General features: G+C 46.0%; 1 protein-coding gene across 1 annotated transcript in view; it reads left to right on the forward strand.

The window, feature by feature from the left end:
* LOC139231302 (uncharacterized) overlaps window positions 1–24,729 on the forward strand; it is a 209,311-nt gene that overhangs the window by 171,393 nt on the left and 13,189 nt on the right. Inside the window, exon 8 of the mRNA XM_070862502.1 lies at window positions 6,982–7,154. Coding sequence (XP_070718603.1) covers window positions 6,982–7,154 — 173 coding nt within the window. The remainder of the gene's footprint in view (window positions 1–6,981; window positions 7,155–24,729) is intronic.

A 24,729-nucleotide genomic window follows, 5' to 3' on the forward strand; every position in this document is an offset into this window, starting at 1 on the left:
GTGCCCCGCAGACTGTAAGGAGGACCGCTCTCCTTTTTGCAGCAGTTTCTTCTCCGTCCAGCTCGTTGGCTACAAAGTACTGGTGTAACCGTTCGACATAGGCTTCCCAGTCCTCACCCTCCGAGAACTTCTCCAGGATGCCCACAGTTTGCTGCATGTTTGCGTTGGATTTGTGTCTTCATCGCCAGTTGTTGTGTTCCTAATGCAGATGAGACTGCACACAGGGAGGTTAAAGTAACAGTGATCTCAGTCTTTATTAAGACACTCCAGAGTGAGTAACAGACCTTAGGGGCCGGCTTATATACAATGCTCCCAAGGAATGCTGGGATCCCTTGGGACTTCAGGGGATGCGCTCTCTGGTGGTGGAACATGGGAGTGCATGCTTTACAGATACACAACAAAAACATTCACGAAACTGGACTTGACCTCGGTCTACAGGAGCTGGAGGAATCATCGAAGGGCCTCACCTGCATCAACATGCACAAAGGTCTCTTCATTTACAACAGATGCCCGTTTGGGATTTGATTGGCCGCAGCAATATTCCAGAGGAACATGGAAAGCTTGCTGAAGTCGGTCCCGCGCACTGTGGTCTTCCAGGACGACATCTTAGTTACATGTCGGAACACCGTCAAGCGCTTGCAGAACCTGGAGGAGGTTCTTAGTCGGCTCAATCGTGTGGGGCTCAGGCTAAAACACTCGAAGTGCGTTTTCCTGGTGCTTGAAGTGGAGTTCCTGGGGAGAAGAATCGTGCCGGACGGCATCAGGCCCACCGATTCGAAGACAGAGGCAATCAAGAACGCACCGAGACTACAGAACGTGACGGAGCTGCGGTCGTTTCTAGGACTCCTGAACTATTTTGGTAACTTCTTGCCGGGACTTAGCACATTGTTAGAACCCCTGCACTCTTTACTGCGTACAGGAGATGAACGGGTATGGGGTAAAAGCCAAGAAAATGCCTTTGAGAAAGCTAGGAAGCTGTTATGTTCAAACAAATTTCTTGTGTTGTACGCGGTTGGTACTACCATGTGATGTATCGTCGTACGGGGTCGGGTGTGTATTGCAACAAGCTAATGAATTTGGGAAATTGCAACCAGTTGCTTATGCATCCAGAAGACTGTCTAAGGCTGAAAGGGCCTACAGTATGATGTATGATCGAAAAAGAAACATTAGCATGTGTTTACGGCTAAAGAAAATGCATCAATATCTTTTCAGGCCCAAATTTGAATTGGAAATCGACCATAAACCACTTATATCTCTCTTTTCTGAAAGCAAGGGGATAAATACGAATGCATTGGCCTGCATCCAGAGATGGGCGCTCACATTTCCGCATACAACTGCGCCATCCGCCACAGGCCAGGCACAGAAAACTGTGCCAATGCTCTCAGTAGGCTGTCATTGCCCACCACAGAGGTGGAGATGGCACAGCCCGCAGATTTAATTATAGTAATGGAAGCATTTGACAGTGAGCAATCACCTGTTACCGCCCAACAGATTAGAACCTGGACGAGCCAGGAACCCTTACTGTCCTTAGTAAAAAACTGTGTGCTCCACGGGAGTTGGTCTAGTATCCCATTAGAGATGCAGGAAGAAATAAAGCTGTACCGGCAGTGTAGAGATGAAATGTCTATACAGGCAGACTGCCTCCTATGGGGTAATCGGGTAGTGGTGCGAAAAAAGGGCAGGGACACTGTCATTAGTGATCTCCACAGCACCCACCCAGGCATCGTAATGATGAAAGCGATAGCCAGATCCCATGTGTGGTGGCCCGGTATCGATGCAGACTTAGAGTCCTGCAGCACAAATGTAATACATGTTCACAGTTAAGCAATGCACCCAGTGAGGCGCCACTAAGTTGATGGTCCTGGCCCTCCAAACTGTGGCCCAGGGTCCATGTCGACTATGCAGGCCCATTCTTGGGAGAAATGTTCTTAGTGGTTGTAGATGCATACTCCAAGTGGATTGAATGTGTGATAATGTCGGCAAGCATGTCCGCTGCCATCATTGAAAGCCTACGGGCCATGTTTGCCACGCACGGCCTGCCTGATGTCCTTGTGAGTGACAATGGGCCGTGCCTTACCAGTGCCGAGTTCAAGGAGTTCATGACCTGCAATGGGATCAAACATGTCACATCTGCCCCGTTTAAACCAGCGTCCAACGGTCAGGCAGAATGAGCAGTTCAAACAATCAAGCAGAGCTTGAAAAGGGTAACTGGAGGCTCACTGTAGACTCGCTTATCCCGAGTCCTGCTTAGTTACCGCACAAGACCCCACTCGCTCACTGGGGTCCCTCCCACTGAGCTGCTCATGAAAAGGGCACTTAAGACAAGGCTCTTGTTAGTCCATCCTGATCTACACGAACAGGTAGAGAGCAGGCGGCTTCAACAGAATACATACCATGATCGCGCAAATGTGTCACGCGAAATTGAGATAAATGATCCTGTATTTGTGTTGAGCTATGGACAAGGTCCCAAGTGGCTTCCTGGCACCGTTTTGGCCAAAGAGGGGAGTAGGGTGTTTGTGGTCAAACTCTCAAATGGACTCACCTGCAGGAAACACTTGGACCAAACCAAACTCAGATTTACGGACTATCCAGAACAAGGCCAGCTGCACAGCAGCCCAGCAAGGGCCCAACTAACGACTCACTAAAACCAGCATTTGCACCGAGACGATCAACCAGGGAAAGGAAGGCCCCAGATCGACTCACATTATAAATAGTTACATTATTGACTTTGGGGGGGGGGGGAGTGTTGTTATGTATGTAAACCTGTAAATACCATGTCTAACAACCAGAGGGCTTATCCCCTGGAGTCCCAAGGGATCCCACAATCCCTTGGGAGCACCTGTATATAAGGAGGCCTCACAGGCCGGAAAGGCACTCTTAGATCTGTAATAAAGGACTACGGTCACACCTTACTTTGAGCTTGCAGTATCTAATCTGACTCTTTATTCAAGATATAAACAGAGTTTAAGAGCATGGTGAATAAGAGATTTTCTCTGGATGTTGTCTGATATGAACTTCTTGAAGGCATTTGATAAAGTTCCTCACAAGCAATTGTTAGCAAAAATAAAAGTGTAACGAATTGTAGGAATCTTGTGACATGGGTCAGTAATTGATTGTAAGGTAGGATGAAATGAATGGTGTTTGATTGGCGGGATGTGACAAGTGGTGGAGCCTTAGCTTTTCACCATATATATTAATGATTGTAATGAAGGAATACAGAGCTGTATATTCAAGTTTGCAGGTGACACTAAGTTCGGAGGTATGGTACATTGCGTAGACAAAATGACATAGACAGATTAAGTGAGTAGATAAAAGTATGGCAAATGGAGTTCAATGCGGGTAAATGTGAGGTCATCCACTTTGGATGCAAGAAAGATAAATCAGAATATTTTTCTAATGGTGAGAAACTAGGAGCTGTGAAGGAACAATGAAATGTATGCATCCATCTGCACAGATCACTAAAAACTAGTGTGCAGGTATAAAAAGCAATTTGCTGGAGTTCTTTGAGGATGTAACGAACAGGGTGGATAAAGGGGAACTAGTGAATGTGGTGTACTTGGACTTCCAGAAGACATTTGACAAGGTGCCACATAAAAGGTTACTACACAAGATAAAAGTTCACAGGGTTGGGGGTAATATATAAGCATGGATAGAGGATTGGCTAACTAACAGAAAACAGAGAGTCGGGATAAATGGTTCATTCTCTGGTTGACAACCAGTAACTAGTGGGGTGCCACAGGGATCAGTGCTGGGACCCCAACTATTTACAATCTATATAAATGAGTTGGAAGGAGGGACTGAGTGTAACATAGCCAAGTTTGCTGATGATGCAAAGAAGGGAGGAAAAGCAATGTGTGAGGAGGACACAAAAAATCTGCAAAAGGACATAGACAGGTAAGTGAGTGGGCAAAAATTTGGCAGATGGAGTATAATGTTGGAAAGTGTGAGGCCATGCACTTTGGCAGAACAAAATCAAAGAGCAAGTTATTATTTAAATGCAGAAAGATTGCAAAGTGCCGCAGTACAGCGGGACCTGGGGGTACTTGTGCATGAAACAGCAAGTGATCAGGAAGGCCAATGGTATCTTGGCCTTTATTGCAAAGGGTTGGAGTATAAAAGCAGGGAAGTCTTGCTACAGCTATATAAGGTATTGGTGAGGCCACACCTGGAATACTGAGTGCAGTTTTGATTTCCATATTTACGAAAGGATATACTTGCTTTGGAGGCAGTTCAGAGAAGGTTCACTAGGTTGATTCCGGGGATGAGGGGGTTGACTTATGAGGAAAGGTTGAGTAGGTTGGGCCTCTACTTATTGGAATTCAAAAGAATGAGAGGTGATCTTATCGAAATGTATAAGATTATGAGGGGGTTTGACAAGGTGGATGCAGAGAGGATGTTTCTACTGAGACTCGAACTAGAGCGCATAATCTTAGAATAAGGGGCCGCCCATTTAAAACAGATGAGGAGAAATTTCTTCTCTCAGAGGGTTGTTAATCTGTGGAATTCGCTGCCTCAGAAAGCTGTGGAAGCTGGGACATTGAATAAATTTATGACAGAAATAGACAGTTTCTTAAATGATAAGGGGTTATGGGGAGCGGGCAGGGAAGTGGAGCTGAGTCCGTGATCAGATCAGCCATGATATTAAATGGCGGAACAGGCTCAAGAGGCCGAATGGCCTACTCCTGCTCCTATTTCTTATGTTCTTATGTAAAGCTAATGGAACGTTGGCTCTTATATCATGGGGGCTGGGATACAAAAATGAGAAAGTGATGCTTCAGTTGTACAGAGCCTTGGTCAGATCCCATTTGTAGTTTTGCATACGGTTTTGGGCACGAAACCTCAGGAAAGATATATTGTCCTTGGAGGGGGTGGTCAGAGCTCAAATTCACCAGAATGGTACAAAGGCTTAAAGAAGGAAAGAAAGACTTCGATTTATATAGCGCCTTTCACGACCCAGATGTCTCAAAGCGCTTTACAGCCAATGAAGTACTTTTAGAGTGTAGTCACTGTTGTAATGTAGGAAACGCAGCAGCCAATTTGCGCACAAGCACGCTCCCACAAACAGCAATGTGATAATGACCAGATAATCTGTTTTTTTTGTTATGTTGATTGAGGGATAAATATTGGCCAGGACACCGGGGATAATTCCCCTGCTCTTCTTCGAAATACTGCCATGGGATCTTTTCCATCCACTTGAGAGAGCAGACAGGGCCTCGGTTTAATCCAAAAGATGGCACCTCTGACAGTGCAACACTCCCTCAGCACTGCACTGAAGTGTCAACCTAGATTTTTTTTGTGCTCAAGTCCCTGGAGTGGGACTTGAACCCACAACCTTCTGACTCAGAGGCGAGTGTGCGACCCACTGAGCCACAGCTGACACTAAAGGGTTAAATATTGAGGACAGATTGCATTCTTTTTAGTTTAGAAGATTGCATGGTGATCTAAGTTAGGAGGTTAAAATGATAAAGAGATTCACTCGGGCAGATACAGAGAAACAGTGGGGGTGAAATTACTTTAGGCCCGTTTTCAGACCTGAAATGGGCTGTGCACAGAGTGCGTGCCCCAATCGGAAAGCCCGAGGACAACCTGAAATTGGTCCTTGGGTCTCATTAATACTCAATGCGTGAGCTATCGCCGCCTGTCACACCTCCATAGGCAGCTAAATTGCAGGCCGCTTGTCTCGCTGGCATGAACGTTTTAAAAATTATTCTTTTTTAAACTGACTTGTGGTGACAGAAGCTGCTAAGGCTACAGCAACCGCTGAAGAATCCTCAGCAGAGTAGGCCCGGCACCTGCTCTACCCCGCACAGCCCAATTGGAAAGAGGAGTTCTAATACAAGCATTTACATATGTAAGAGGCCTAACACCTGTTTTAAGGTGGCCACCATGAATGCTTGATAAATTGTCCAAACCAATTTTGGATCAGACATCTTTCAGGTGTCTTAGGGACACAAAGGTGTCCCTCGTTGCATCTGTTTTACACCTGTCAAATTTGTGCAACGTGGTCCAATATATACCCCATTTCCTCTGCTGAGAGAATCCAGAACAAGGGTACATAATCTTAAAACAAGAGCTAGGCCTTTTAGGAATGAAATCAGGAAAACGTTTTCTGCACAAAGGAAATCTGGAACTCTTTTCCCCAAAAGGCTGTAAGTACTGGCTCAATTGAAACGTTCAAGACTGAGACCAATAGATTTTTGTTAGTTAAGGGCATCAAGGGATATGGAGTAATGATGGTTAAATTGAGTTAGGTACAGAGCAACCATGATCTCTTTGAATCGTGGAACGGGCTCGAGGGGCTGAATGACTTATTCCTGTTCCTATGTTCCTACAACAACCTGTTCTCAGGCTTCAGTCAATGATGCCCTATTTTGGCTGTTTTGAAGTGCACAAAAAGAAACTGCAAGGAGTTCTCTAACTAATTTTGCCTCCTTCTCTGTGAAAAAACACTTGCTCACTACAGCAGTGAGGCTATAATTGGGAATTTAGCAGTGTTGGACAATCATATAAACATACCCAAGCGCCAGTATTCTGTTTCATCACATGTTGATGCACTTCATTGTCCTTATTCTAAAGTGCTGAATGATTTGGTGATTTGAAACTATTAAATTAAATTAAATTAAACATGCATTGTGTTCTGTGCCATAACTCAATGCCACTGTAGATTAATTTAGTTGAATTTTTAAAAAAATCTGCAGGTACAAAAATTGGTAAATGTTCTTTGTATTTTCTGTAAAAGAAAATGCCGAAAGTTTGAAACAAAAAGAAAATGCTGGAAATACATAGCAGGCTCATCAACATTTGTGAAGATAAAAGGCAAGTTATACTGAAAAAGGGTCTTAAATCCAAAACATTAATCTGTCCGTTCTCCTTACAGAGGCTGACGGGTGTGCTAAGTATTTACAGCATTCTTTTGATTTTGTTTGTATTTTCTATCAATATTTTTTTTGATGGTATGAGTACTAACATTTGTATTTTTAGGCAGTTTATTTTGATGAATGGAAACAGGGAAAGAACCCTCTGAGCAGGCTTTGCCATACTTGCCACCTTGTGAAGCCTCTCCGGTCCAAACATTGCCATGTAACTAACCGCTGTGTGGAGTTCTTCGACCATTATTGTCCTTACATCTATAATGATGTCGGATACAGAAACCGGTACAGTGATGTTAATTTTGATCATTATTTCAGCACTATTGTATGTGATATAATTTTATGTGTAAGGGGTAATGCATAAGTTAGGTTATTCATAATTTTTGGTTTACTTTTTTTTTAAATGGATCTGAATGCAGAACAGAACAATATTCCTCTCCTTCTCTTCCTCCCCTTCATCCCTCCTTCCCCTGTTCATATCTCTTCCCCCTCTCCTCTCCATCCCCTTTTTTTCTTTTTCACAACCTCCCTTTTCCACTTTGGTGCTCCTCCGGGTTCCTCAAAATCAACCCGGGCCACTGCTGCTCCAAGGCCCACTCCCGAGATCGAACCCCTCCCCCTGGGCCAGCTGCCCGGGGTTCTTGATTTCTGCCCACCAGCCTGATGCTGATGAGACCCAGCCCTCGCAGGGCCAGCCACTGGCACTCACAGGCAGCCAGTGAGTGCGTGTTGCCAGTCAGACACCCCAAATCTACCCCGAAATCTTGGCATTCAGAGGATAATGAAGTCAGTGAAGCTTTGCACTCACAGTTCATGACATCTGTCTGATCATTCCATAGAAAGCTTTCGCGAAGACAGGAGGGCAAGTTGTGGGAGTAAAAAGAGCACTTTGATGTCCATGTGATGAATAAAGCAGCTCAAAAATAAACATATGATCCAAGAATGCAGTCTTTGAACCTCAGACTTCAGACTCTTTCATCTGATGAACATGAATGAATTTTTTTCATGTTTTTATTTAGCCAATAAATAGCTATCTAGTTAATAGTAGTTAATTTTGATGAAATACCCAATAAGTTCAACTTACTAATTAACTTATACTAAATAATTTCAAAACCCCCTTGTAGTTTATTTATAGAAGTGCCTTATTTTTGGATATAATTTTTTTTTCAAATCTTCAATTGAAAAAATTCCCCAAAGACAGTGCAAAGTTTTGCTACTTAACATTGTACCAATCATCTGCAATACTGTGTACAGTTCTGGTCCCAATTTTACAAAAAGAATATAGATGTATTGAAGAAAGATTTACAAGGATGATACCAGAACTGAGAGGGTACAATTATCAGGAAAGAATGACCAGGCTCGGGCTCCTTTACATAGAATTTACAGCACAGGTGCTGGTGTTTATGCTCCACATGAGCCTCCTCCCACCCTATTTCATTTAAACCTATCAGTCTGCTATTCCTTTCTCCCTCATGTATTTACCTAGCTTCCCGTTAATTGTATCTATGCTATTCACCTCAACTACAACATGTTGTAGCAAGTTCCACGTTCTAACAACTCACTGGGTAAAATATTTCTTCTGAAGTCTCCTCTTCTCTATAGAACAAAAGCTCATTTTGAGGGGATGAGAATGGAACTAGGGAAGATAAACGGAAAAAAATAATGACAAACTAAGAGATAGAACAGCAGTGGGAAATATTTTAAAAGATGATCAATAAAGTTCAGGAGAAATATATTCTGTTAAAAAACAAGAACAAACTATCCATAATGAAACATCATGGATGCCTAAAGAGATAAAGGCAAAATTGAAACTAATGAAAACGGCATACATTAAGTATATAGAGAACAAAGGAGAGAATGACAAATGAGAATATGAAGAGTTTAAGAAAGAAGTCTGAAAAATAATTAGAAAGGCAAAGAGGAATTACAATATGAAATTATCAAGGAATATAAAAAGGAATAGTAAAGTATTCGACAGATACATAAATAACAAAAGGATAACCGGGATAGGGATAGGGCTACTAAGAGATGCACAAGATAAACTCATAAGTAGTGACAGAGAAATGGCAGAAATAATGAATAATTAAATTGTATTGGTATTTACCAAGGAGACTGATAGGATGGACATGACAGAAGAAGAGATCAAAAAAGCTAGCAAATATTTAAGGTAGAAAGAGGAGAGATTATTGATGAACTAGTCAAACTTAGAGAGGATACTGGTCTATATGGATTATATCCATGTATACTAAAAGAAGCTCTGGAACAGATAGCAAAGGCACTGTTTTATATATTTATATAATATTATTAAAAAGGGAATAGTGCCGAGAACTGGCAGACAGCTAATGTTATTCCTATATTTAAAAAGGGAGGTAGAACAAGTTCAGGGAACTCTTCTTCTTCTTAGGCAGTCCCTCGGAGTCGGGGATGACTTGCTTCCACACTAAAAATGAGTTCTCAGGTGTTCGATGCGGGAGCTACAGTCCCTGTCACAGGTTGGGCAGACTGTGGTTGAAAGGACGTTGGTTGAAGGGCCGGTTGGTTGAAGTGCTTGGGTTGTCATGTGCTCCTTCAGCCGTTTGCGCTTGATCTCCGCTTGCTCCCATCGAAGAGACTCGAGGTATTCGGGACCTTCCTGGATTATTCTCTTCCACTTTGAACGATCTTGCGCCAGAGATTCCCAGGCGGCGGTGGGGATGTTGTACTTCTTCAATGAGGCCTTGAAGTGTCCTTGAACATCAGAACATAAGAACATAAGAAATAAGAGCAGGAGTAGGCCATATGGCCCCTCGAGCCTACTCCGCCATTTAATACGATCATGGCTGATCTGATCATGGACTCAGCTCCACTTCCCCGCCCGCTCCCCATAACTCCTTATTCCCTTATCGTTTAAGAAATTGTCTATTTATGACTTAAATTTATTCAATGTCCCAGCTTCCACAGCTTTCTGAGGCAGCGAATTCCACAGATCCACAACCCTCTAAGAGAAGAAATTTCTCCTCATCTCAGTTTTAAATGGGCGGCCCCTTATTCTAAGATCATGCCCTCTAGTTCTAGTCTCTGCTATCAGTGGAAACATCCTCTCTGCATCCACCTTGTCAAGCCCCCTCATAATCTTATATTTTTCGATAAGATCACCTCTCATTCTTTTGAATACTCAACCTTTCCTCATAAGTCAACCCCCTCATCTCTGGAATCAACCTTGTGAACCTTCTCTGAACTGCCTCCAAAGCAAGTATATCCTTTCGTAAAACTGCATGCAGTATTCCAAGTGTGGCCTCACCAATACCCTGCACAAATGTAGCAAGACTTCCCTGCTTTTATACTCCATCCCCTTTGCAATAAAGGCCAAGATTCCATTGGCCTTCCTGATCACTTGCTGTACCTGCATACTAATCTTTTGTGTTTCATGCACAAGTACCTCCAGGTCCTGCTGTACTGCAGCACTTTGCAATCTTTATCCATTTAAATAATAACTTGCTCTTTGATTTTTTTCTGCCAAAGTGCATGACCTCACACTTTCCAACATTATACTCCATCTGCCAAATTTTTGCCCACTCACTTAGCCTGTATATGTCCTTTTGCAGATTTTTTGTGTTCTCCTCACACATTACTTTTCCTCCCATTTTTGTATCGTCAGCAAACTTGGCTACGTTACACTCAGTCCCTTCCTCCAAGTCGTTAATATAGATTGTAAATAGTTGGGGTCCCAGCACTGATCCCTGCGGCACCCCACTGGTTACTGATTGACAATCTGAGAATGAGCCATTTATCCCTACTCTCTGTTTTCTATTCGTTAGCCAATCCATGCTAATATAATACCCCCAACCCCGTGAACTTTTATCTTGTGCAGTAACCTTTTATGTGGCACCTTGTCAAATGCCTTCTGGAAGCCCAAATACACCAAATCCACTGGCTCCCCTTTATCCAATCTGTTCGTTACATCCTCAAAGAATCCCAGCAAATTTGTCAAACATGACTTCCCCTTCATAAATCCATGCTGACTCTGCATGACCGAATTTTGATTTTCCAAATGTCCTGCTACTGCTTCTTTAATAATGGACACCAACATCTTCCCAACCACAGATGTTAGGCTAACTGGTCTATAGTTTCCTGCTTTTTGTCTGCCTCCTTTTTTAAATAGGGGCATTACATTTGCAGTTTTCCAATCTGCTGGGACCTCCCCAGAATCCAAGGAATTTTGGTAAATTACAACCAATGCATCCACTATCTCCGCCGTTACTTCTCTTAAGACCTTAGGATGCAAGCCATCAGGGCGAGGGGATTTATCCAACTTTAGTCCCATTATCTTACTGAGTACCACCTACTTAGTGATTGTAATTGTGTTGTTCCTCCGCCCCCCCACCCCCCCCCCATAGCCCCTTGACTATCGGTAGAGGACACTATTATTAATGTTCTCTACCATAAAGACTGATACAAAATATTTGTTCAGAGTTCCTGCCATCTCCATGTTCCCCATTACTAATTCCCCGGTCTCGTCCTCTAAGAGATCAACATTTATTCTAGCCACTCTTTTCCTTTTTATATACCTATAGAAACTCTTGCTATCTGTTTTTATATTTTGTGCTATTTACTTTCATAGTCTATCTTCCCTTTCTTAATCATTTTTTTCGTCATTCTTTGTTGGCTTTTAAATGCTTCCCAATCTTCTGTCCTCCCGCTAGTTTTGGCCACTTTGTATGCCCTTGTTTTTAATTGGATACCGTCCTTTATTTCTTTAGCTAGCCACGGATGGCTATCTTTTCTCTTACACCCTTTCCTCCTCACTGGAATATATTTTTCTTGAGAGTTGTGAAATATCTCCTTAAATGTACAGCATTGTTCATCAACTGCACTTTAATCTATTTTCCCAGTCCATTTTAGCCAACTCAGCCCTCATACCTTCATAGTCTCCTTTATTTAAGTTTAGTACGCGAGTTAAAGATGCAACTTTCTCACCCTCCATCTGAATTTGAAATTCAATCATACTACGATCACTCATTCCAAGGGGATCCTTTACTAGGAGATTGTTAATTAATCCTGTCTCATTACACAGGACCAGATCTAAGATAGCCTGCCCCTTGGTTGGTTCTGTTACATACTGCTCAAGGAACCCATCCCTTTTGCACTCTATGAACTCTTCCTCAAGGCTACCCTGATCAATTTGATTTGACCAATCAATATAGAGGTTAAAATCATCCGAGATTATTGCTGTTCCTTTTTTACAAGCCCCCACTATTTCCTGGTTTATGCTCCAACAAACAGAGTTGCAACTGTTAGGGGGCCTATAGACTGCACGCACCAGTGACTTTTTCCCTTTATTATTCCTTATCTCCACCCAAACTGTTTCAACATTTTGATCATTTGAGCCAATATCATTTCTCACTATTGCAGTGTTTCCATCCTTTATCAATAGAGCTACCCCACCTCCTTTTCCTTTCTGTCTGTCCTTCCAGATTGTCAAATACCCCTGAATATTTAACTCCAAGTCCTGTTCACCTTGCAACCACATCTCTGTAATGGCTATCAGATCAAACCCATTTATCTTAATTTCCTCTGCCCACCTGGGGCTCATTTGTCCTGTCGGAGCTCCGAGTATAGCGTTTGTTTTGGGAGTCTCGTATCGGGCATGCGGACGATGTGGCCCGTCCGTCGGAGCTGATCGAATGTTGTCAATGCTTTGATGCTGAGGATGTTGGCCTGAGTGAGAACACTGACGTTAGTGCGCTGATCCTGCAAATGGATTTGCAGGATATTACAGAGGCAGCATTGGTGGTACTTCTCCAATGCTTTGATGTGCCTGCTATATATAGTTCATGTCTCTGAAGCATATAGGAAGGCAGGTATCACTACCGCTCTGTAGACCATGAGTTCTGTCGGTTTTAAGGTTCTGGTCTTCAAGCACCTTCTTCCTTAGGCGACCAAAGGCTGCACTGGCACACTGAAGGCGGTGTAGGACCTCGTCACCGACATCTGCCCTTGTTGACAGTAGGCTCCCGATGTATGGAAAATGGCCCACCTTGTCGATTTTGATAGTCAGGGGGCAGTGCTCTGTGGCGGGAGCAGGTTGATAGAGGACCTTTGTTTTATGGATGTTTAGTGTAAGCCCATGCTCTCGTATGCTACGGTGAACGTGTTGACGTTAGTTTGGAGTTTGTATTCCGAGTGAGCGCAGACGCGTCATCTGCATATTGTAATTCGATCACAAGAGGAAGGCATAAGCTTGGATCTGGTCTGAAGGTGACGGAGGTTGTTCTATAGCTTATCTCCACTCCAGCAGGAAGCTTACTGATGGTGAGATGTAGCATTGAAGCAAGGAAGATCGAGAAGAGTGTTGGTGCAATGACACAGCCTTGCTTCACCCCGGTTTGTACATGAATTGGCTCAGTAGTGGATCTGTTGGTCAGGATTACAGCTTGCACGTCATCATGGAGCAAGTGGAGGAAGGTGACCAATGTAAAACATGGCCTTGTCATAACCAACACCTTGTTCCATCAGAAAGACAAGTACAAGTCTTCATGGCAACACCCTCGATCCAAGCACTGGCATCTGCTAGACTACGTAATTGTCCGAGCAAGGGACCGCAAGGACATGCGCATCACCCGTGCCATGAGAGGAGTTGACGACTGCTGGGTGGACCACCGTCTAATCTGCTCAGTGATGTCCATCAATGTTGTCCAAAAACAATGGTGGCAACAGAAACAATGCTACAGGAAAATCAACGCTGGAGCACTCAAAAACCATGCAAAGAAAGTGCTATTCAGCCAGCCCCTCACTCCCAGTGATCCAGAGATGCAGAGTGCTCACGGCACTTGGTCTGCCCTCGAGGCCTGCATAATTAAGACCTATGAGGAGATGCTCGATCTCACGATCAGGCAACACATAGGGCTAGAACCTCCACTTTTTTTGCATGCTTAACGCCAACTTAACACCCATTTTACCGCTGAAATGACGGAAAACGCCCAGATATCGCCCATTTAGCCACAAAATGGAAACTGACGGGCAATTTTTGGAAATGTCATGTATGCAACCTTCATACAACTGTAACCTTCATGTAATTCTGACCTTCATGTAACTGTAATCTTCATGCAACCTCACTGTACACTGTATATATGTCCTGGAAATGCACACCTTGACCACAGGGGGTGAACTTGTGGGACACACTCCTCTCCTGGGCACTCAGCTATTTAAAGGGAGGTCCCACGCAGGGTCATCACTTTTTGGTCCTGGAAATAAAGAAAGGTCACGCAGTGACCGTGTCTGCAGTACATGCCTCGTGTGATTCAGTAGCAAGGTGCAGGGACACCACATTTGGCGACGAGAAACGGGAATAACCGAATCACGAGGATGGCCACCGGTAGCACAGAGGAATTGTGTGGGTGAGGACTGGGACGACTTCGTTGAGAGACTCCAACAGAGTTTCATCAAGAAGGACTGGCTGGGAGCGGCAGCGGCTGACAAGCCGAGGGCGCATCTACTGACCAGCTGCGGACCAAAGATGTATGCGCTGATGAAAGACCTGCTCGCACCCGAGAAGCCGACGGACAAGTCCGTCGAAGAGCTCATCCTGTTGATCAGTGAGCATCTCAAACCGGCGAGTAACGTACACATGGCCCGGCACCAGTTCTATACACACCGGCATCGGGAGGGATAAAACATCTCGGACTTCGTTGCGGACCTGCGACGCTTGGCCAGTCTCTGTAAGTTCACAGACGCCTGCAGGGGGGAGATGTTAAGAGATTTCTTCATTGAGAGCATTAGTCATGCCGGGATTTTCAGGAAGCTCATAGAGATCAAGGACTTGACTTTAGAAGGGGCAGCGTTGATAGCTCAGACCTTCATGGCAGGGGAAGAGGAGACCAAGCAAATTTACGCGCACAGCTCTGGTTCCAATGTGGATATGGACCAGGGAGTTAACATTGTGAACATGGCTCAGGACCCCGAAGGCAGGCAAGGGCATTTTGAAACCGGCCAGGCAGCAACAGATGCTAGGGTGGGCCCGCAACTGGGACAATGGAAAGGGGATCGGCAATTCACACCATCTCGAGGAACAATGCGTCCCGTGATGGGACCATTGACACCTACCATCAGAGCGCTTAGAAACAACCAAAGGGATAATCAGAGAGGAATGCCTGGTAACAGTCCTTTTGTTAACAACAACCTCAGCTCATGCTGGAGGTGTGGGGGTAGACATACTGTGAAAAGCTGCAGGTTCCAGCAATTTATCTGTAGGAATTGCAACATCAGTGGACACTTGGCCAGAATGTGCAGGAAGGCTGTTGCGAGGCTAATCTACAAGACAGAGGAACCAGATGAAGTGTCTGCAATGCAGGATGATGCTTGAGACAAAGCCATGGATGTTGAAGTTCAGCGGATTCATGTGGCTGACGTCCACAGCTCATACACCAAAACGCCACCCATGATGATGAAAGTTTTATTGAATGGCATTCCCGGTGCACATGGAGCTGGACACAGGTGCCAGCCAGTCCCTTATGAGCGCCCAACAATTTGAGAGACTATGGCCACACAGAGCTAGCAGGCCAAAACTGGAACGCATTGACACGCAGCTACGGACGTACACCAAAGAGATCATCCCAGTGCTAGGCAGTGCAAACTTGGTGGTAACACATAATGGGTCAGAGAACTGGCTGCCACTCTGGATTGTCCTGGGAAATGGCCCCGCACTTTTGGGGAGGAGCTGGCTAGCCGAGATGAACTGGAAATGGGGGGATGTGCACGCCATTTCATCTGTGGAGCGAAGCTCATGTTCACAGCTCCTACAGAAATTCGGGGTACTGTTTCAACCAGGTGTCGGGACTTTCAAGGGCACCAAAGATACGCATCACCCCAGACGCCAGACAAGTGCACCACAAAGCCAGAGCGGTGCCGTATGTAATGCGTGAGAAAATTGAAAGTGAATTGGACAGGCTGCTCAGAGAGGGCATAATCTTGGTAGTTGAATTCAGTGACTGCGCAAGCCCCATCGTTCTGGTTCTCAAAGCGGATGGCTCTGTCAGGATTTGTGGCGACTACAAGGCCAGCATCAACTGAGTGACACTGCAGGACCAATACTCACTTCCGAGAGCGGAGGACCTTTTTGCCAAGCCGTTCACCAAGTTGGACCTCACTTCAGCCTACATGACTCAGGAATTGGCTGAAGAATCCAAGCTTCTGACCACCATCAAGACGCACAAGGGGCTATTTATCTACAACAGGTGTCCGTTTGGCATTCGTTCGGCAGCCGCTATCTTTCAGAGGAACATGGAAAGCTTGCTTAAATCCATTCCTGGAACGATCGTATTCTAAGACAACATCCTAATAACGGGTCGAGACACCGAGAAACACCTCCAAAATCTGGGGGAGGTGCTACGCCGACTGGACCGGGTAGGCTTGCGGTTGAAAAAGCCCAAGTGTGTGTTTTTGGCCCCAGAGGTCGAGTTTTTGGGGCAGGAGGGTTGCCCAAGATGGGATTCGGCCCACCGAAGCTAAAACGGAGGCGATCCGCTGGGCGCCTAGGCCCAGCAACACATCGGAGTTGCGATCATTCCTGGGACTATTTCGGGAACTTTCTGCCGAACTTAAGCACATTGTTGGAGCCGTTACACGTGCTCTTGCGTAAAGGTTGTGAATGGTTTTGGGGGGACGGTCACAAACGGGCTTTCAATAGGGCGCGGAACCTCCTTTGTTCTAACAAGCTGTTGACCTTGTACGACCCCTGTAAAAAACTGGTTTTAACGTGTGATGCATCATCCTATGGGGTTGGGTGCGTGTTGCAGCAGAGTAATGATGATGGCCGACTCCAACCGGTGGTTTAAGCCTCCAGGTCGCTCTCCCAGGCAGAGCATGGTTTTGTGCACCTCGATAGGGTCTCCCCTCAGCCTCCTCTGTTCCAATCTTTCCTCGTAAGTAAAATTCTCCAGTCCAGGCTACATCCTCGTAAATCTCCTCTGTAAGCTCTCTAGCGCAGTTACATCCTGTAGTGTGGTGACCAGAACTGTATGCAGTGCTCTAGCTGTGGCTTAACTAGTGTTTTATACAATTCAAGCATAACCTCCCTGCTCTTATATTCTATGTCTCGGCTAATAAAGGTAAGTATCCTGTGTGTTTATATCGAATAAAATCTCACAAATTGTTAACAATTGCTCATCACTGAGGTTGCAATATGATTTTACTTTGGACTACCTTGATTTTTTTAATGATTTATTTGTAAGTGATTTATATTATTTTCCCTGCTTTTTAAACCCTTAAAATTCCTGTATCTCCCACATCTTCCACTGTCATTGCGCAAGTGAGAGAAATGGGCCGATTTTCCTGGGCCCAGGAAAATGAGTGCAACGTGAGCGCAGCACATAAAAATAGTGCTGCATCTGACATCAGTACTAGATTTTGTCTCAGGCCTCATTTGCATCTCTTGGGCATTACACGGAGGGGCACTGAGGACTCCTCTTGGGTGCAGTGATGACGTCCCAGGAAATAAAAGCGGAGCAGCAGGCCTTAAAGGGCTGCACATGCTTAAAAGGTTAGGTGCATCCTGGGGCCTTGAAGGAAATAGTGAACCCTGGTCACCTTACTTAAGGAAGGATATACTAGCTTTGGAGGGGGTACAGAGACGATTCACGAGGCTGATTCCGGAGATGAGGGGGTTACCTTATGATGATAGATTGAGTAGATTGGGTCTTTACTCGTTGGAGTTCAGAAAGATGAGGGGTGATCTTATAGAAACATTTAAAATAATGAAAGGGATAGACAAGATAGAGGCAGAGAGGTTGTTTCCACTGGTCGGGGAGACTAGAACTCGGGGGCACAGCCTCAAAATAGGGGGGAGCCAATTTAAAACCGAGTTGAGAAGGAATTTCTTCTCCCAGAGGGTTGTGAATCTGTGGAATTCTCTGCCCAAGGAAGCAGTTGAGGCTAGCTCATTGAATGTATTCAAGTCACAGATAGATAGATTTTTAACCAATAAGGGAATTAAGAGTTACGGGGAGCGGGCGTGTAAGTGGAGCTAAGTCCACGGCCAGATCAGCCATGATCTTGTTGAATGGCGGAGCAGGCTCGAGGGGCTAGATGGCCTACTCCTGTTCCTAATTCTTATGTTCTTATGTTCTTATGGCATGATCGAAAAGGAAGCACTCGCTTGTGTTTACAGTGTGAAAAAGATGCACCAGTACCTTTTTGGTAGGCGGTTCGAGCTAGTAACGGACCACAAGCCGTTAACATCCCTGTTGTCCGACAGCAAGGCTGTCAATGCCAATGCGTCAGCTCGCATATAGCGATGGGCTCTCAAGTTGGCTGCGTATGACTACACCATACAGCACCAGCCAGGCACCGAGAATTGCGCTGACGTGCTCAGCAGGCTCCCACTGGCCACCACTGAGGGGGCAGCGGAGCAAAGTGCTGAGATGATCATGGCCATTGAGACTTTTGACACTGCAGGCTCCCCCATCACAGCCCGCCTGATCAAACTCTGGACCAACAGAGACCCCATCCTATCCATGATAAAGAAATGTGTTCTGACTGGGGATTGGGCGCCCACACACGGGGCATGCCCCGAGGAGGTCAGACCGCTTCACAGACGGATGGATGAGCTCTCCATCCAAGCCGACTGCCTGCTATGGAGCAGCCGGGTAGTCATGCCCCAGAAAGGAAGGGAAGCATTCATCAGGGAACTCCACAGTGAGCACCCTGGCATCGTGCTAATGAAGGCCATTGCCCAGTCACATGTATGGTGGCCGGGAATTGATTCAGGCCTGGAACACTGGGTTCGCAGGTGCACGACATGTGCCCAGTTGGGCAATGCCCCCGGGGAGGCCCCCATCAGTCCGTGGCCTGGTCCACCAGGCCATGGTCACGCGTTCACGTAGACTACGCGGGCCCGTTCATGGGAAAAAAGTTCCTGATCGTTGTCGATGCATACTCAAAATGGATCGAGTGCATCATATTAAACTCGTGCACAACATCCATCACAGTGGAGAGTCTGCGCACGGTTTTCGTGACCCACGGCTTGCCGGACATTCTGGTCAGCGACAATGGCCCGTGCTTCACCAGCCGTGAATTCCAGGAGTTTATATCGGGTAATGGCATCAAACACGTCCGGACAGCGCCTTTCAAGCCGGCTTCCAATGGCCAGGCGGAACATACGGTCCAAGTCATAAAACAGTGCATACTCCATATCCAAGGACCCTCCCTTCAGCACCGCCTATCGCGCCTCCTGCTGGCCTACAGGTCCTGCCCGCATTCGCTCACGGGAGTCCCGCCAGCGGAACTACTCATGAAACGCACACTTAAAATGCGACTGTCCCTCATTCATCCAGCCCTGGCAGACATTGTTGAGGGCAAGCGCCGGTCCCAAACCGAGTGCCATGATCAAAACACAAAGGGGAGGTGTATAGAATTTGATGACCCTGTATTTGTTCTTAATCATGCTTTGGGATCCAAGTGGCTTGAGGGCACTGTAATTGGCAAAGAGGGGAATAGGGTATTAGTGGTCAGACTCAACAATGGGCAGATATGCCGAAAACACTTGGACAAATAAAGAAAAGGTTCAGCACAGACACTGAGGAACCTGAGGAAGAGCATGAGATGTCACCCACACCATTGCCAGTGGACGAGCAACAAGGACATTCACCAACATGCATAGTCCCTGCGACCAGCCCGGACAGGCCGGAATCACCTCAGGTGACAGATACATACCAAGGCTCAGCCACCAGAGCCCCAACTGCGGCGCTCCACGAGAGAGCGTCGACCACCTGATAGACTTAACCTTTGACACAAAAAGACGTGAGGGGGGAGGTGATGTCATGTATGCAACCTTCATACAACTATAACCTTCATGTAACTGTAACCTTCATGCATCCACACTGTACATTGTATATATGTCTTGGAAATGCACACCTTGACCACAGGGGGTGAACTTGTCGGAGACACTTCTCACCTGGGCACTCAGGTATTTAAAGGGAGATCCCACGCAGGGTCATCACTTCTTGGTCCTGGGAATAAAGAAAGGTCACGCAGTGACCGTGTTTGCAGTACATGCCTCGTGTGATTCAGTAGCAAGGTACAGGGACACCACAGGAAACTTATCACCAAGCATTATTTATCCCATGTGCTTAATGCCGGGAAAAAATAATACCGCCTGCCCACTTTTTTGGGGCGGAATCATCAGAATGAGCGAAATCAATGGCCATAATATTGCCCAGCGTTAATTTTGCACTGATTTAACGCTGAAATTCAGTAATACCGCCCGCCCACTTTTTTTTGTCGTAAAGAGCATAATTACCGAAACTAGCGGCCATGAGATCGCCCAGCGTCACTTTCACCACCTCGCACACATATCGCCCACAATATCACTCGTCCAAAAAACCGCCCAGAAAAAGTGGAACGAACCAGAACTACATCACATGTCGCATCCTTTAAAAGGCTGTTGTGCTTCAACCTCGAGAGAGTTCGGATGTACTCTGGAGGCCATTGGAGTTGATGTGAACATCTATACAAACAACTTGACCATACTGTGACTGATTGGAATTTAATAGGTGTCTTCGTCGGGACAATCATTGTTTGTGACCATTTGGTGGAAATCAGAGAGCTATTGCAATGAGGCCTGTCCTTTCTCACCCTCCCTTGATGACCAATTACATGCAGCAGACTCGAGATCACGAAGCTACGCTCCACAGCATTATGTGCCCAATGTAAGACGTGCCAGACTGATGAGGAGGGCCAGACATTACACCCCCCGCAAGTACAGGGAGAAGCAGTCTTACCTCCACCTGCCTTTGGAGACTGCGCTTTCACAAAGAGGTTATCACTGAGGTATGCCAGCTGATAAGGGGAGATCTGCAACCTGCCAGCACCATCAGTACTGCACTGTCTGTCGAGGTCAAAGTCACCGCGGCACTGTCGTTCTACGCCTTGGGTTCTTTTCAGGCCACAGCTGGTGATATTTGCGGACTTTCTTAGCATGCCACACATTGCTGCATTAGACAGATCACTGAAGCCCTGTACACACTCATAAGGGACTTGATCAGCTTCCCTATGACCAGGGAGGCACAGAATGAGAGGGCTCTAGGATTCTCCAAAATTGCAAACTTCCCCAAGGTGCAGGGAGCAATAGACTGTACACACATCGTGGACACCTTTTCAGGATACAGAGGTTTTCAGGAACCTGGATACTGGTAGTGAATGTTCAATTTCCGGGCAGCATCCATGATGCTCACATCCTGCATGAGAGCACTGTATCTGACTTGTTTAACAATCAGCCACAAGGTCAATGCTGTCGCTTGGTGACAAAGGATATGGCCTCGCCATCTGGCTGATGACCCCCCTGCGTGACACCCACACTGAAGCCAAGAGGCGACACAACGAGAGCCACAGAGCCACTTGCAATATCTTGGAGAAAACTATTGGAGTGCTTAAGCAGCGTTTTAGATGACTGGACCACTCAGGAGGCAAGCTCCAATAACACCCTGAGCAGGTAGCTCAATTCGTGGTGGTGTGCTCCATGCTGCACAACTTGGTTATCAGGAGGGGACAAGAATTGCCTGATGAGTCTGACAGTCCACCTCACCAGAGAGAGGAAGAGGAGGATGAGGAGGCGGACACTGACATCAGCCCAGACAATCAGGCTGACGCTGAAGCCATGCTCCCGCCCCCCTGTAGACCGCATGAAAGGGCCCGTGGTGGCATGATAGTTGCAAGTGCCTTACGTCAGGAGCTCATCAATGATCGCTTTGCCTGAAAGAACGTTGGTGTTATTTACAAGGCTGACACACTGCTGGGTGTGCAGGCGATACATCAATGGTGGGCATCAGCTTGGTAACAGTTAAAGTTTAAGTTGATTGAAGTTAAGTGTCATAGAAACATAGAAACATAGAAAATAGGTGCAGGAGCAGGCCATTCAGCCCTTCTAGCCTGCACCGCCATTCAACGAGTTCATGGCTGAACATGAAACTTCAGTACCCACTTTCTGCTTTCACGCCATACCCCTTGATCCCCCGAGTACTAAGGACTTCATCTAACTCCCTTTTGAATATATTTAGTGAATTGGCCTCAACTACTTCCTGTGGTAGAGAATTCCACAGGTTCACCACTCTCTGGGTGAAGAAGTTTCTCCTTATCTCGGTCCTAAATGGCTTACCCCTTATCCTTAGACTGTGACCCCTGCTTCTGGACTTCCCCAACATTGGGAACATTCTTCCTGCATCCAACCTGTCCAAACCCGTCAGAATTTTAAACGTTTCTATGAGGTCCCCTCTCACTCTTCTGAACTCCAGTGAATACAAGCCCAGTTGATTCAGTCTTTCTTGATAGGTCAGTCCCACCATCCCGGGAATCAGTCTGGTGAATCTTCGCTGCACTCCCTCAACAGCAAGTATGTCCTTCCTCAAGTTAGGAGACCAAAACTGTACACAATACTCCAGGTGTGGCCTCACCAAAGCCCTGTACAACTGTAGCAACACCTCCCTGCCCCTGTACTCAAATCCCCTCGCTATGAAGGCCAACATGCCATTTGCTTTCTTAACCGCCTGCTGTACCTGCATGCCAACCTTCAATGACTGATGTACCATGACACCCAGGTCTCATTATACCCTTTGATAAGAAGACACCATCGTGTAACGGTGCAGCTATCTGAGCCAATGCGCAACAAGGTTTTGTTAAATAAAAAACATTTAAACTGAACATTTGTCTGTAATCATCAGTATGTCTGTAAAAACCAACTCTCCCCCACCACCCCCCACCCCCGCTTCTCCTCCCCACCTTTACCCCTTCCCCTCCTGACTCCAAGCCATCTGGCCGAGGAGCTCCTCAGGCGATGCTTCATTTGGGGGGGAGGGGATGATGGCCGAAACACTGCTTGGACAGTTACGGGAGAGGACGGTCCCAAGGTGGGAATGTTCTCCGAGCCAGAAGCAAGATGTTGCTGCTTGCTCTCATGTGGTTGGCAATGGGGGTGCGGCACCTTGGGGTGCAGTGCCATGCTCCAGGATCACTGGGAGCCCTCTGCCACCAGTGTTCCTGGCTACCAGCTCCAGGGCCTCCATCATCCCTTCCATGTTATATCTTATTTGTTGGACAAAAACTCGGTGCCAACTATGTTCTTGGTGCTTAGTAAGCTGTTTGCTGCTGGTGAATCTCCCTTATGCCTCCCACAACAGCCAAACAAGCACACACCACAGCCACACACACCTTCAGTCCCTCTGAGCTCCCTCTCTCTCTGTCTCCTCTTCTGTACATGTCATGATGACCCTTGACCTTCTGAATCACGGGAATCGAGCGTTGCCATGCCGTTGCTAAGGACGGCGACACTTTACGGCAGAAGGTCAGCGAGATTTAAAGCTGCCGCCCATTTCATATCGCTCGCGGTAATGCCCATTTTCAAAAATGGAGACTAGGTGATTTGAGAATGGGCGAGAAGCCAGCGATCTGAAAATGCATTTGTACCACCCACGCCAGAAATAACGCCCATTTTTGGGCAATAAGCACAAAAATGGAAAATCTAGCCCCAAGACTGGTTCGACAAGAACGACCAGGGAATCCAGGAGTTAATAAGTCGCAAGCACAAAACATTCTTAAATCGGGGAACTATAGCCTTCCACATAGCAGATTCATGAATAAGGTCAGAGCATTTGGAGTCAGGGGACACGTAGCAGAATGGATAGCTAGCTGGCTACAAAACAGAAAACAGAGAGTAGGGGTGAAAGGTAGCTACTCAGGCTGGCAGAAGGTGAGAAGTGGTTCCACAAGGATCAGTGCCGGCATAACTGCTGTTAAGCATTTACATAAACGATTTGGACTTGGGAATTGGAAGTACAATTTCAAAATTTGCAGATAACACCAAATTGGGGAGTATACTTAACGCTGAAGAAGACTACAACAAAATATGGGAAGTCGTTAATAAACTTGCAGAATGGACATATAAATGGCAAATTAATTTCAATATAGCTAAGTGTAAGGTGGTGCATTTTGGTGGGAGGAATAAAGGCCATATACTCCTTGGAAAATAAGAGTGTAAATGGAGGAGATGGGCAAAGAGATCTAGGGTTCCAGATTCACAAATCATTAAAAGTAGCAAATCAGATTAACAAGTCCATAGAAAATGCAAACAAAGCACTGGGGTTCATTTCACTGTTAAACTTATATAGAACTTTGGTTACACCACACTTAGAGTACTGTGCACAGTTCTGATCTCCATTTTACAAAAAGAATAGAGAGGCACTGGAGAGGGTGCAAAAAAATTTACGAGGATGATACCCGAACTGATAGGTTATAACTATCAAGAAGATTGAACAGGCTGGGGCTCTTTTCAACAACAACAACAACTTGTATTTATATAGCACCTTTAACGTAGCGAAACAACCCAAGGCGCTTCACAGGAGTATTATGAGACAAAAAATTTACACCTATCCACATATGGAGAAATTAAGGTAGGTTACCAAAAGCTTGGTCAAAGAGGTAGGGTTTAAGGAGTGCCTTAAAGGAGGAAAGAGAGGTCGAGAGGTGGAAAGATTTAGGCAGGGAATTCCAGAGCTTAAGGCCTAGGCAACAGAAGGCACAGCCACCAATGGTTGAGCGATTATAATCAGGGATGCTCAAGAGGGCAGAATTAGAGGAGTGCAGACATCTCAGGAGATTGTGGGGCTGGAGGAGATTACAGAGATAGGGAAGGGTGAGGCCATGGCGGAATTTGAAAACAAGAATGAAAATTTTGACATCGAGGCGTTGCTTAACCGGGAGCCAATGTAGCTCAGCGAGCACAGGGGTGATGGGAGAGCAGGACATGGGCAGCCAAGATTTGGATCACCCCTCGTTTATGGAGGGTAGAATGTGGGAGGCCAGCCAGGAGTGCATTGGAATAGTCAAGTCTAGAGGT

This window comes from Pristiophorus japonicus, chromosome 2 (genome assembly GCF_044704955.1).
Source record: "Pristiophorus japonicus isolate sPriJap1 chromosome 2, sPriJap1.hap1, whole genome shotgun sequence".
In the NCBI taxonomy this organism is placed as follows: Eukaryota; Metazoa; Chordata; class Chondrichthyes; family Pristiophoridae; genus Pristiophorus; species Pristiophorus japonicus.